We start from the raw sequence: 12604 nt of genomic DNA on the forward strand, positions 1-12604 counted from the left end.
GGCTGTGACTTGTGGATAAGTTAGAGGGTAGTTACAGTTTAGTGTTGATGGATGAGCCTGTTTTCTGTCTGTCATCAGAAACTTCTGCAGTGTCAGTGTTTATTTTAGAGCAGCAGTGGTTTAGCAGGAACTGTATCAACCATGGATTTATCATCGATGGTCACCATGATGATTACCTTTATTCTTATGAAGAGTGAATCATTCTGCTGTTCCAGAAAACACTTCTCTCTCACACACAAAAGCAAACCTTGGGTGACACTATTGGTTTCTTTTCCAGCATACATGCACATGTTCCAGTGCATGTGTTTGTGAGAATTTGCTTGCTCATGCAGCAGTCATTATAGGTTTTTTTTTTTAACGAGGTGTGTTTCCTCCACCCCTGTTTCCCAAATTGCAGTCTTCTGCAACCAATCACAAAACACCACCACAGGCCAGGGTGACTCTGTGTCCAGCGATGACATTCAGTTTTCTGGTATCCTTCAGCCTAGATGCTAATTGTAGCTAATCAAGGAGGGAAATAGACGAAAAGATCGAGGAAGTGAAAGAAAATAAAGAAACAACGATAAGTTAAACCTCATGCCCACAGTAATGAAATTCAGGCTTTTAAAAAAGCCATTACTGATGAAATGAGCATTAAAACTTACTCATGTGTTCCTTTGTGATCTGATCATATTAAAAAGATGGAATGACAGTTGATTGCTCTGAAAAATGCTTGATAATCTCTCCTTCCTCCCCATTCTGATTTACTCTTTGTCCATAATATGTCTGTATGCTCAAATCCAGGTCAACACAGAGAGTTTTCTGACATGGCATGACCAGCCTTGCACAGACATTTGTACACAATCCATTCAACCTAGCTTTTCATCTAGAAGTCACTGTCCAACACAGAGAAACTAGAAACACAGACCGCAGCATATTAATTCCAAATGGTTTTAGAATAAATGTTCAACAGTCACATACAGTATGTGTGTATTGTTGTGGTGTTCCATGAGAGGTAATTACATGCTGAACAAAATTATTCGATGTGATGTGTAAACTGTCAATAAAAACATCTATGTACTCTGACATGCATCATGCAAATGTCACCTAATGCCGTTGATCTGGGAACCTACTCATAGCATCAGGTTCCATGTGTTTATTATCATCAGTAGATCCAAATACATATTTTTGCCCAAACATATACAGTACTGTAATTTAATCTCCCAGATTCAGTTTCAGCTGTGCACAGTGGTGGAATAACAGTGGAGTTATTCTTGCCTTGGCATTTTAACAATGATTCGTTTTTCATTCTTGTTCTTGAGATTGAGAATATGATACAAAAATTTTGAAAAAAGTCTGATCAAAAACCAGCTCTTCTGTGTTTAGAGCCATCTCAAGATCTGCTCTACTCTTCATTAAGTCCAAATCCATCACAACACAAAGTTTCTGCAAATACATTGTTACTATTTGGAAGTGTCTTGTGGAAAACAAACAAACAAACAAACAAATATCAGTATGACATTATGTTCGACTTTTGATGGAGGTCAATAACGCACATGTTTAAATCCATCTCCTTAGATGCATATACTGTAGTTTAATTACAATCTAAAACATGTTTTTGCAGAGTATAATATCCAATATAGATTAAGGAAGCCATAAATGTCAATGTTTTGTTGATAAAGTCATAAAAATATTGATATTATAGCATCAGTGTCATAATTAGTGGTAGTGGTAGACTTCATTATATTTTAAGACGTTTCTGGTATTCTGCCCCATCACATCTATAAATAAATAGAACTGACGTAAGAAAAAGCAGCAATAAATTCATACTATAACTGACACATTTCAGACCGCATTCAACCAATCTGCACTTTGTAAAATTTGTAGAAATGGGATGCATTGCAGAGCAGTTGTTTTGGATTGTGGTATCCTTTTCTTGTATGATGCTTTTTTCCTGCAGCTGTAAAAACTCAGACTCATCCCTGACTTTTTTTTTTTTGCTTTGAGCCAATTAGAGTCTGAAGATAGCATCAACACAAACTTCATCCCCAAGTAATATCTTCCATCGTCCCATCACACCCCTCCATCTATCCAGGGTTCGCTGTCAGGGTCAGTCATTAGATTTATCATGACATTCTTCATTTGCACAAAGACTTCATTCATCCCACCTTCAGTAAACTGTAAGGCCATTGTTACAGATGCTGATGAGAGACCAGAGATGATGAACTCAGGGACTGCAGACGATTGTAGTGTATAAATGAGCATAAATAAAACTGCTGAAGTGGATGAATCCTCTTTTAAAAGCAGTCGAGGAAGATCAAAGGAAACTTTTCTTCCTTGTTCTACCCCTCCTTTAGTCTCTGACTCAATCTCTCCACGACCTTCTTTTCCACTCCTCTCAGATTTTATTATCCCTAATGGAGGGATTCTCTGCCCAGACATTTGAGGGCTTCTGAGGATGTTGGTTTTAGTGTAATGTGGGGCAAAGATGCCAAAGATATATTCTTGATTTCCAGACTTCTTCCCATGACTTCTGCTGAATACCTTCTTCACTCTCTCATGTCTTTCCTCTGGTGCATTAACACTCGGTCTGACAGATGGTTTTAAGATAATTCAAGATCATGTTCAATTTTTATATTGTATAAAAATTCTGTTTTGACAAGCCTGCCAAGTGAGCAATGTGCATGTGTGTGTGTGTGTGTGTGTGTGTGTGTGTGTGTGTGTGTGTGTGTGTGTGTGTGTGTGTGTGTGGCATGCCCTGATGTCTACCATTCTTGACCAACGTTTTACAGGACCTCTGGTTTCTGGGTGGTCTGACTGTGTTTGCCACAGGAGATGAGTGCACTTCACCCTGGTGTGTGTCAGTGTTCACAGGCTTGCAGGTGAATGTGTGTGTAAATCAATATTCTGGACAGAGACGGGAGTACATGTCAGCATGCTTAATGACAACCTGACATCACACTGATATATTGCTGCTCTTTCTATGAATTTTTGGTGTGTACATCCTGAAAATATGGGGCTTGTGCCTCCTTCATCCAGTCACAGTTCTGCCATTCAGCAACCTGCGGGGCACGTTTTCACAAGGCCTCCTTTTTTTTAAACAATCTAACCCAGAATTCACTTGACCTGTGGGGAAATAATTGCTTCAACCAGATAAATCACTCCTCTTGACTTTTGTAACATACTCTGAAGTATGCAGACAAGTACACACACTCCACTCCTACTGGTACATAAGTCATCTGTCAAACTTTGATTTGACTCAGCTTTGGCCTCTGGGCACCTAAGCTAACCTGCTCTCATATATGTACATAACACCGATGTTTGGTTTCTATTCACATCGCTAGGGGTGCCTTGTTAGACATGTTACAGCGGTATCCAATATCCATTTAATTCTGATGGATGAGGTGCATTTGTAATATGTAGGTGCTCTCATTCATCATCCAGATGTTTTTTATTTTGTGGACATGCATGTGTGTATTTCTACTCTGTGTAATGCATGTCTCCGTTTTGTTTTCATTTTTCTTCATAATGATACTATGATGCGGCCAAAACTTCTGTTCTTGGTTATATTGTGTGCCGAGTCAGCAACCTGCAGGGAAAAAAAACAAACAATGCAATCAGGACGTCTGCAGCCGAGACGGTGTGGTCAGTTTATTGTTGTTTCTCAGACTTTTTGTGGTCTTGTTGTCTTTTCACAGGTTTTTTTTTTTTTTTTTGTGCAACGTGCAGTTTGGCCGTCGACCTTTTGAGTGAGCCGCTAGACTTTTATGAGCTGTGCGTACAGTGTGATTGTTTGATGGTGTGTGTGAAGGGTTCCCAGAATGTGCGCCTTTAGCTTGGTATGTGAATGTGTGTGTGTGTGTGTGTGTGTGTGTGTGTGTGTGTTTTACGGGGTCCGGTGCAGGCCATTTTCAAGGGGGCCAGACAGCTGCCTTTTACTGCCCCAGGGGGTAATAAACAGTGAAGGAGAGGTAGTTATTTACCCCTTTTATTAGGGAAGGGGGCAGAGGAGGGGACTTTATTGAGGTCACACTGTAACGCCACAGCTGCAGGGCAAGAAGAGAGATTAAAAAAAAAAGACAGTTGGAGAAAAACAATAAGTAAAAGAGTTTGAACATCACTGATTTCCCCCCTTTGGAAAGACTCACCATCCAGTTTTCACTGGTTTTGCCTGAACCCAGGGTCACACATCTTTCTCCCCAACCTCTGATTCATTTCCAGGTACCTGAACAGCCCACTCCATGTTAAGCACATCTGCTGTCAATCAGCTGTACCTTGTAATCCAATTGGAATTTCCTGCCATTAGAGACACGCCCACCCTCAGACCATTTGGTGATTGGTCAGGTAGTTTACTGTCCAACCCACTGTGGTCCCTTGCGAGAAATGCTCCACATGTGATGCTAGCTTCGCCGCCTCCTTTTCAGGAAGTGACCATCCACAGTGATCATGTCTGTATGGTCACTATGGATATGAGGCTTTTGACAGGACAGTTATCTTATATCAGCAGACCAGAACCAGAGGAAACTGTTGGTCCAAACCTCTACATAGCAAAAAATATGTACCAGCACCTCTGGAGTTCTGCTTGAATCTTGTTTAATCAGGACAACTACCAAAAACTTTTTTCTTAAGTCCAGCAACTTTTAAAAGACTTGTTAGAAAAGCATGAAGCAGCTTTAAACCACCAACAAATGAAATGGACACAAAATAGTCTCATAGACAGTTCTGCATGTGGCTAAATGTTGAGTCATCTGGCAGAAAAAGTGGCAGCAGCAGCAGTTGTGTGGTAAAACTGACCAGAAAGAGGGCGGCGCGAATCAAATGGAAATTTTTAAGGGCTTGACACATTGTCAGGAAGGAATAACGAGGATGTGCGGCATTGAGATGATTGACAGAAAGAGGGGCGTGCATGATGGGAAGACAAAAAGCTAAGAGGTAGAGAGTGTGTTCTGGATGGGAGGGGGCAGACGAGTTATTCTAGTTGGAGACAGCTGACAGAAATCCTAAAATAAGATGGAGCCATCTAATGCCATCTAATTCTGCAGCTACACTCACAAACCGTAAAACATCACACTATTAAACGCTTTGATGTGTCTAATGGTTTTCGGAACAAGAGGGGCGAGAGTCAAGCCGGGTTAATATCATGCTTTATTGTTTTCCCCATGATCGGATTTTATATAAAAGTGACACAAAGTAAAAACTTGAGCAGAAGTGAGTCAGACTCCTAATGTAATAATAAATATAAAATGTCATTGTGAGATTTAAAAAAAGTTTGTGGGGCAGGACAGACACAACCGGGGGGGGGGGGGGGGGGCACTTCAAAACTGACCCGGAACTGCTAGAGCTCATAGATTGGTTTACACATCTACAAATATAGTCTCACACCTCCTCTGCTGGCACTTATACACACATACAGGCGCGCACTCACAATGGCAAGTAAAATGTAGCTCAGCTAATCTAACATACATATTTAAAATGACTCTAGCTGATCGTGTTGTCATGGAGCTGGTGATGGGTGGTTGTGTGATTCTAGACTAGCACACCTTTTACATTGTGACAGGAGTAAATCAACTTGAATTACACTATAGACACCATCTTCCTAGTGCTGCCCTCACAAAGGGGATTCGTGATGCAAGTGAGAATGTGGGGAGGTGCGAGTGGGGATGGAAGGATGAAAAGTGAGTAGTGCTCTCGTTCATTGTCATTGATCTTGTCGTTCGTAGACTCTGGTGCAAACCACGTCATCCGCTCTCATGGTCTGAAAAGAGAGGAGGAGGATGTTCAAAATGGACCGGTCCGGAAGTTTACACTTCAGCAAAAATTCCTACTAACTTTTAATATTCTCTGAATTTAATAACAATGTAATCCCAGTGATGTTTTGAACAAACATCTAAGGTTGTTTAAGCAAACATGTTCTGCTGGCCCCTCAGAAGGAGCTGTGGGTTTAGTGCTTGAGTGTTCAGTCTTGGATTTGAATCTAAAGCCATCCCTCATGTGATCGCTTTCCCACACATGCTTTACAGTTTGTTCGCTTAAAAGAAGTGTTTACTCCACACACGGCTGCAGCGGATGCACAGGATCATGTCTGGATGGACTGGCCTGTACTGGATTTGTAATCTTGGCGAGAATCTATTTTATATTCTGACAGAAGAATTGTTAGATTAGCATTACGATCAATTATTACATCAGTTATTGTCTAAAGGCATGCTTTAAATAATTGCAAAGAAAAACACACATTTGGATATTGGAAAAAATTACATAAAGAGTAACTCCAGCAATGTTGATATTTACGGTATAGTGATGATTATAATGGTAGAATTCATTATCATGTATGTTTATCTTTTTTTTTTTTTTTTTTTAAATACACAGTACTGTACATCACACGTAAAACATCTTAAACCTGCTGAACAGACTTCTACCTAGCTTAACGTGCTTAAATCTTATTACTGTTTTTAAGTTTCTAATATTGCCACTTGATAAAAATACTTAAGCATTGTGGTTTGTATCGATAGTCAATTTAAGTGTAGTAGTTTAAACTTCTATGTAAGAAGCTATGAGTAGCTTCTCATATACACCAAACTTAGCTAGAAACCAGTGTTTAGTCACCATGAAACAAAATGAATCATAAATAAATCGTAAAATGTGGTTAAGTACTATAGCCCTGCGAATCAAAATCTGTTGCTACTTTTCATACTTTTTTAATTGCGTAAAGGCTGTAAATCATAATTTAAGGTCTTGCTAGCCGTTTTTATGATGACTTCATTCAGCAATGATGAGATGAGTTTTAAAAGCTAATAAAAACACAAAATCAGCCACAGAGTTAAGATTGTTCTTTGATTTGAAGTCAAACTTTTACTCTCTTAGGAATTGAGTCACGTCAAGCCAAAGTAATTTTCCAATTCATGCCAAGTGCAACCAAAGTCCAATTCAAGTAGATCTAATTTGTCATACTCCAGGTAGATATTAAGATATTTATTTCCATATGTAGGAAAAATGACCATGTAACTGAAGTAATCTGGTGCAGTACATACTTTGAGTATTCACACTGGTACTCATACGTGTTATTTTACTGTCAACCTGTTATTCCTGACCACCTCACTTTTCTGAATTGCTGCTAAAGCCCTCAGATTTTATGTGGTATAAAACATTTCATTGCTAATTATACTATTTTTGTCTTTTGCATTTATTTTCAACTTTTCAACTAAAGCGTTACCCTTTTCAGTTCTACACTTTACATCTGATTAGGTGCCTAGTTGCTGTGCTTTACCAGGATCAGCTGGCCGTCATTGGTGATCTCTCGGGTCCAGGATGTCTTGGGTCCTTCTCCTTTCAGCAGAGTCTGTTCACAGCTGATCTTATTTTCTGTTTCCCAGAGTGGCAAGCTCTGAAGAGGAAGAAATCCATTTAACATCATGTTGATTATTGAATATTTGGTTATCTGGAATCACAGGCATGTGCAGTATGATTGAGAGGGAAGGGGAGATAATGAGTGAGCAACTAATGAAGAAAGAAGAAAAAAGGTGGAGCAGGCTAATCACTGTGAGGTGATAGAGAACTGTTACTGAGAGCCGAGCACTGGATGGTTGTGTGTGTTTGTTTTGGAGACGGCCAAACAGAGACCGACTAAGAGAACCAAAACTGGGGGAGGCAACGAGGAGAATTATCAAAGGATGGGGGAGAGTTAGGGAGGGATGGAGGCAAGGAAAGGGCAAGAGCGGGGATCAGAGGCGAGAGGGGAAGTTAAAAGGGGCTGTAAATATTGTGACGTGGCATACTGTAATGTGATAGGCCTTTAGAGCCCAAAGGAGCGGGAAGATATGCAATCAGTCCAAATATACCTCTTTGTGTTTACTGAAGTGTGTGCGTAAGTTATGCTGCATGTTTGTGTGAGAGAAATTGGAGCGACACAGCATTTATTGATCATTTGTGTCCGTGCGTTGGGTACCGTGCAGGGACGTCCGTCCACTGTGGCCTCGGTAAACTCCTGCCCCACAGTAAAGGTGATGTGGGTCGTACGGATTGTGGTCGAGGTTTTAATGGACAGCATCTCTCCATCCTGCGTGATCTCCACCAGAGGCTTGGAAGCTGCCTTCACCGCAATCATACGCAGCATCACATTCACGTCTGGACCACAGACGTTCACACAGGACAAGGGTGGCAGGGTTAAAAAAAAAAAAAAAGATGTGTAAGATGAGATTTGAGGTTCTTTTGAAGGTCCACACACAAAACTTAAATGAATACTTTGAAGGGGTAAGCTCAGGGCATGAGGACAAAACAGCGTTGTTTAAGAGGATGCAAAGCTTGGTAATATAATGATGACAGAGGCAACAACGAAACCATATAACAAAGTATGCTCACAACAATAGCATTCCCCTCACATTTCATCCTCATCATCACAAGTGCACACACTGGCTCAAACACATGGAATGATGTGATAAGTAGTACCATCTGCACTGCAACCAATATTATTCTCAGATGGCAAACTAATATTCCCGTTTGTGTTGTAGTGAAATTAATGATAAAGCATGGGAAAATAGATGCAGGGCGGTGTTAAAGAGTGTGTCTGTGTGTGTGTGTGGGGGGGGGGGGCAGACAGATGAGGGGCCAGTGGTCTGTCTGTGGTGTGTGAAGATCTCTGTTCAAGTGTGAAAGGAAGTGCGTCTACGTCGTTCGCTGTGTATCTGCTGTCGAGTTTGGGTTTCGCACTTCTCACCTCTCACACATTCCCACCTGTCACCATGGGTAAATATATACACACTCCGAAATGCACAGTCATTCAGCATGCATCAGGAGGTGTGCTGTATTCGCTGTACCCACGGTATCAAAGTGTGTTGCCTTTGCTTCAGCGTGTGCAGGAATTGTGTCGTGTCAGACTCATTGCAAGGATTTATAAGGACTCACCCGTTTGCAACGGCAGCTTTTCTTTACCAATTTAATAAAAATTAAAAAACACAAATGATCCACTTGTATCAGACAGAGTACATTTTCACAGACATCCACAGGGTTTAAAATAGGTTAATGCACTCAAACATTGTATGACTGAGATTCTTCATTTTTAGGCAAATTCTACTAAATTTGAAGACCAGTTCTGATAAATTTTGCAGTTTAACTTTTACTTTAGGTTTTATTTTAATGATAGATAGATAGATAGATAGATAGATAGATAGATAGATAGATAGATAGATAGATAGATAGATAGATAGATAGATAGATAGATAGATAGATAGATAGATAGATAGATAGGATCAAAGGTTAAAGAGCAGAAGGCAGAGGAAGCATTTGGGACAGAGGGAGATGAGGGAGGAAGAACAGGCGAGAGGAAAAGAAGGATGGAGGGAAGGAGGGTGCTGGGTGCTGACAGGCTGCATACAGCTGCACGTTGGCCCCCTAATGAAACAGATAGAAATCATATGTGCTCTTGCATTCCATTTCCAGATTGTGAACCATAAAATGTTCATGTTACATCTCCCATCTGCTTGATACTCTGCGACAATTTTTTTAAAAAATGTACGTACTGTATGTACATGTAAACAAGAAAAAACACAAATGATTTGAGAGGTTAAATCATCATCCTGCCATCTTTCCCTTTAGATCCACACGTCTGACACAAATTGAAACCAAAGAGAAAGATGTAGAACTAAACTGAGAGGGAGATTTTTAAATAAAAGGCGGCTTTATTTTTATGCCCTCTTTTCTCTCTCCATTCTTACTTGATAATATGAATTCCAGGTGGACTCTGGTAACTCATCAAATAAGAATGACTGCAAACGACAGACGGCTGTGATCGACGTCCAGAACCCGAATGCATATGTGAAAACTGTGTGAATCTCAGCAGCAGGTGTTTGTCATTTCCCAGATTGTCACTTCAAATGATGGAACAGTCCTGCAATGCATGATACCATAATGGTCCTCTTTCACACACACACACACACACACACACACACACACACACACACACACACACACACACACACACACACACACACATGGAGGCTGTGACAGGCAGATGTGCCACCGTTTGTCTCTATTGTGTTAGCAGGGGAGACTAAAGGGGGAGACGACAGGAAAAGGGGTGAATCTGGCTGGGAGCCAAGCACTGAATTTTGGTTTTTGGAAAATGACAAAGACCCCCCACCCATGTGGTACAGAGGGTGATCCTCCTAGGTGGCTGCTCCATGGAAGATTTGACCTACAATGTGCTGAGAAAGCTCCAGTTTGGGCTGACACATCTGATCCGTGTCATTACGCATGGATATAAAAGCTTTGTACAAACCCACTCTGGCGCAAAACAATGTCTCAAGCTGCGATGCCAGGATGCGTCCCCCCCCCCCCTAATCATCACGTTAATCACTTACCCAACTTTTTCAAGAGGTCATCAAAGTTTTGTGAACTTTTCATCTCCCAGACGCCGGCGAAATTGGGTATTTTGCGCTCCATATTTAGTTGCAAATATTCTTTCCGATTAATGACAGTGATCAGTCAGGTCCAAAATTGGTAATTGCGCCGCAGTCCCTGCGCGTATTGTTGGCAAAATGCTCAAACTGTCGCTTCTCTGCCTGGCCTGGAAGTGGAGCGCACCTGATGTTTGGCTGTCCTGGTACTTCTGCCCGTTCCCCGGACTGACAGGGCCCTAAACGTTGGTGTGTGCCAGTAAGTGTTGGGAGCGGGTGCGTTAAAAATGAATGGCACAGAGAGCAAAGACACTTGCGTCGGAATACACACGCCCCTCTGTATACGGACACGCCCCGCAGGGCCACGGTGCCTCGACCTGACCACGCCCCTTAAGGCAACTTGTGCGCTTTCATGGTGCGCACCCTGCCAGCGTCTGGACACCCATTTACCAACGCGCGTATTTTGAATCAGCTCAACATGACCGCGTCCTGAAAAATGCTGAGGTGTGAAATGTGCTTTGCTGCTTCTGACGCACTCAGACTTGGCACCATTGAATGAATGATTGTAAAACTGAAACTTTATAGAGCAAAACAGAGAGGATGTCAGCCAATAGGGTCTGTTGACTGGCAGCACGGTGCGAAGGAAGAAGCAGGGCAAAGGACCGGATAGCAGATTTTTATCTCTATCTATCTATCTATCTATCTATCTATCTATCTATCTATCTATCTATCTATCTATCTATCTATCTATCTATCTATCTATCTATCTATCTATCTATCTATCTATCTATCTATCTATCTATCTATCTATCTATCTCTACTGTATCTATCTCATGCGCACCCAGAGAGAGAGAGAGAGAGAGGGAGGGAGAGAGAGAGAGAGAGAGAGAGAGAGAGAGAGAGAGAGAGAGAGAGAGAGAGAGAGAGAGAGAGAGAGAGAGAGAGAGAGAGAGAGAGAGAGAGAGAGAGAGAGAGAGAGAGAGGTAGGAAGCCAAGTTCACCCTCAACCTCACTTGCTCCACTGCGCTCTGAGTCATAAAAATAAAAGCGGTGGTAATGAGATACAGCTTCTGGCCTCCACCGGTGGGCTATCCATTTAACGGGATCTGTGTCAGAGGAAAAAACACTCTGAACCAATAAGAGGGGGAAAAGAGAGAGAGTGGCAGAGATTAAAATAAGAAGTAGGGTTGGTGTAGGTCCTCAGAACTTTACCTCCTGCTGCTCAGGCGGAAGAAAGAGGAGGAAGGAGGTGGAGACGCGGGGGAATTTGGAATCAGACGGCCTAGTCGGGCAGGGTCAGGGGCCCGCGGGGTCGGAGGTAGTCCTGTGCAGAACACGCCCCCCCCCCTCACACGCACACACACACACAGACACACACACACACACACACACACACACACACACACACACACGCACGCACGCACGCACGCACGCACGCACGCACGCACCCATGATGGATGGCAACGGTACAAAGCCGACATTAACTATTGACTCTTGATGGATGATCCCATCCGCTGCACTGCATGGTGAATTAACGCGAGGTAAACCGGGTGACGTGGGGCGGGGACATCAGAAGAAGGTCCCCCAAGGCTACATGTAAATATATAGATGCTTACTGTCAGAGCTCTAACAAAGACGCATTGAGCCACAAAGATGTATAACAGCCTGTTGCTGATATTTAGTAGCGTGCGCTTTTACGCACAGACTAGGGACCGAAAGTAACGCCTTGCATAGGAGCGTTTGGATGTGTTTGATATAAACAAAGTTGACGCACTTTCACGCACAACCACTTCATTGACCACACACCACGCACCAATCACAGCATGTCCTCACACGTTACTCCTGGGCAATTAATTTCCCACCATTTTCCATTTTCATTCACTTTCATCCACCTTTATTGGGTCGGAGTAATTATATGGAAATAAAACAACCCCCAACAATCAAGTTATTTAAATTTAAGACGAGTCTGAATCAGGATTATTCAACAGCATCAGTCTGCCGGTGGTCCCTCAAACACGTTCTGTTCCGAAAGAGGAATCGATCATGTCCTCGGTTCGAAAGTGACCAGTGCGCACACAAAGGTTACAATAGGGAGCTGTCCAATGCTGGGAAAATTCATCTTTAGCTTCGCCGCAGGTCATTTGCATGTAAACCATGAAACAACGCGAAATGCATCAAAGGGCATTGAACCAAACAGGCAGCCGTGCAGCTCAGCGCAGCGACAGCCTCGCCGGTCT

General features: G+C 42.2%; 1 protein-coding gene across 1 annotated transcript; it reads right to left on the bottom strand.

Moving 5' to 3' along the window:
- Positions 1-3951: 3951 nt before the first annotated feature.
- Positions 3952-10659, bottom strand: crabp2a (cellular retinoic acid binding protein 2, a). The gene is made up of 4 exons (XM_068324719.1): positions 10332-10659; positions 7922-8100; positions 7244-7360; positions 3952-5734 (listed from the first exon to the last, which is right to left on the bottom strand). Exons 1-4 carry the CDS (start codon positions 10411-10413, stop codon positions 5678-5680), a joined length of 435 nt encoding a protein of 144 aa, XP_068180820.1. The 5' UTR covers positions 10414-10659; the 3' UTR covers positions 3952-5677.
- Between the last annotated feature and the right edge of the window lie 1945 nt (positions 10660-12604).

Source organism: Antennarius striatus, chromosome 9 (genome assembly GCF_040054535.1).
Source record: "Antennarius striatus isolate MH-2024 chromosome 9, ASM4005453v1, whole genome shotgun sequence".
Classification (NCBI taxonomy): domain Eukaryota; kingdom Metazoa; phylum Chordata; class Actinopteri; order Lophiiformes; family Antennariidae; genus Antennarius; species Antennarius striatus.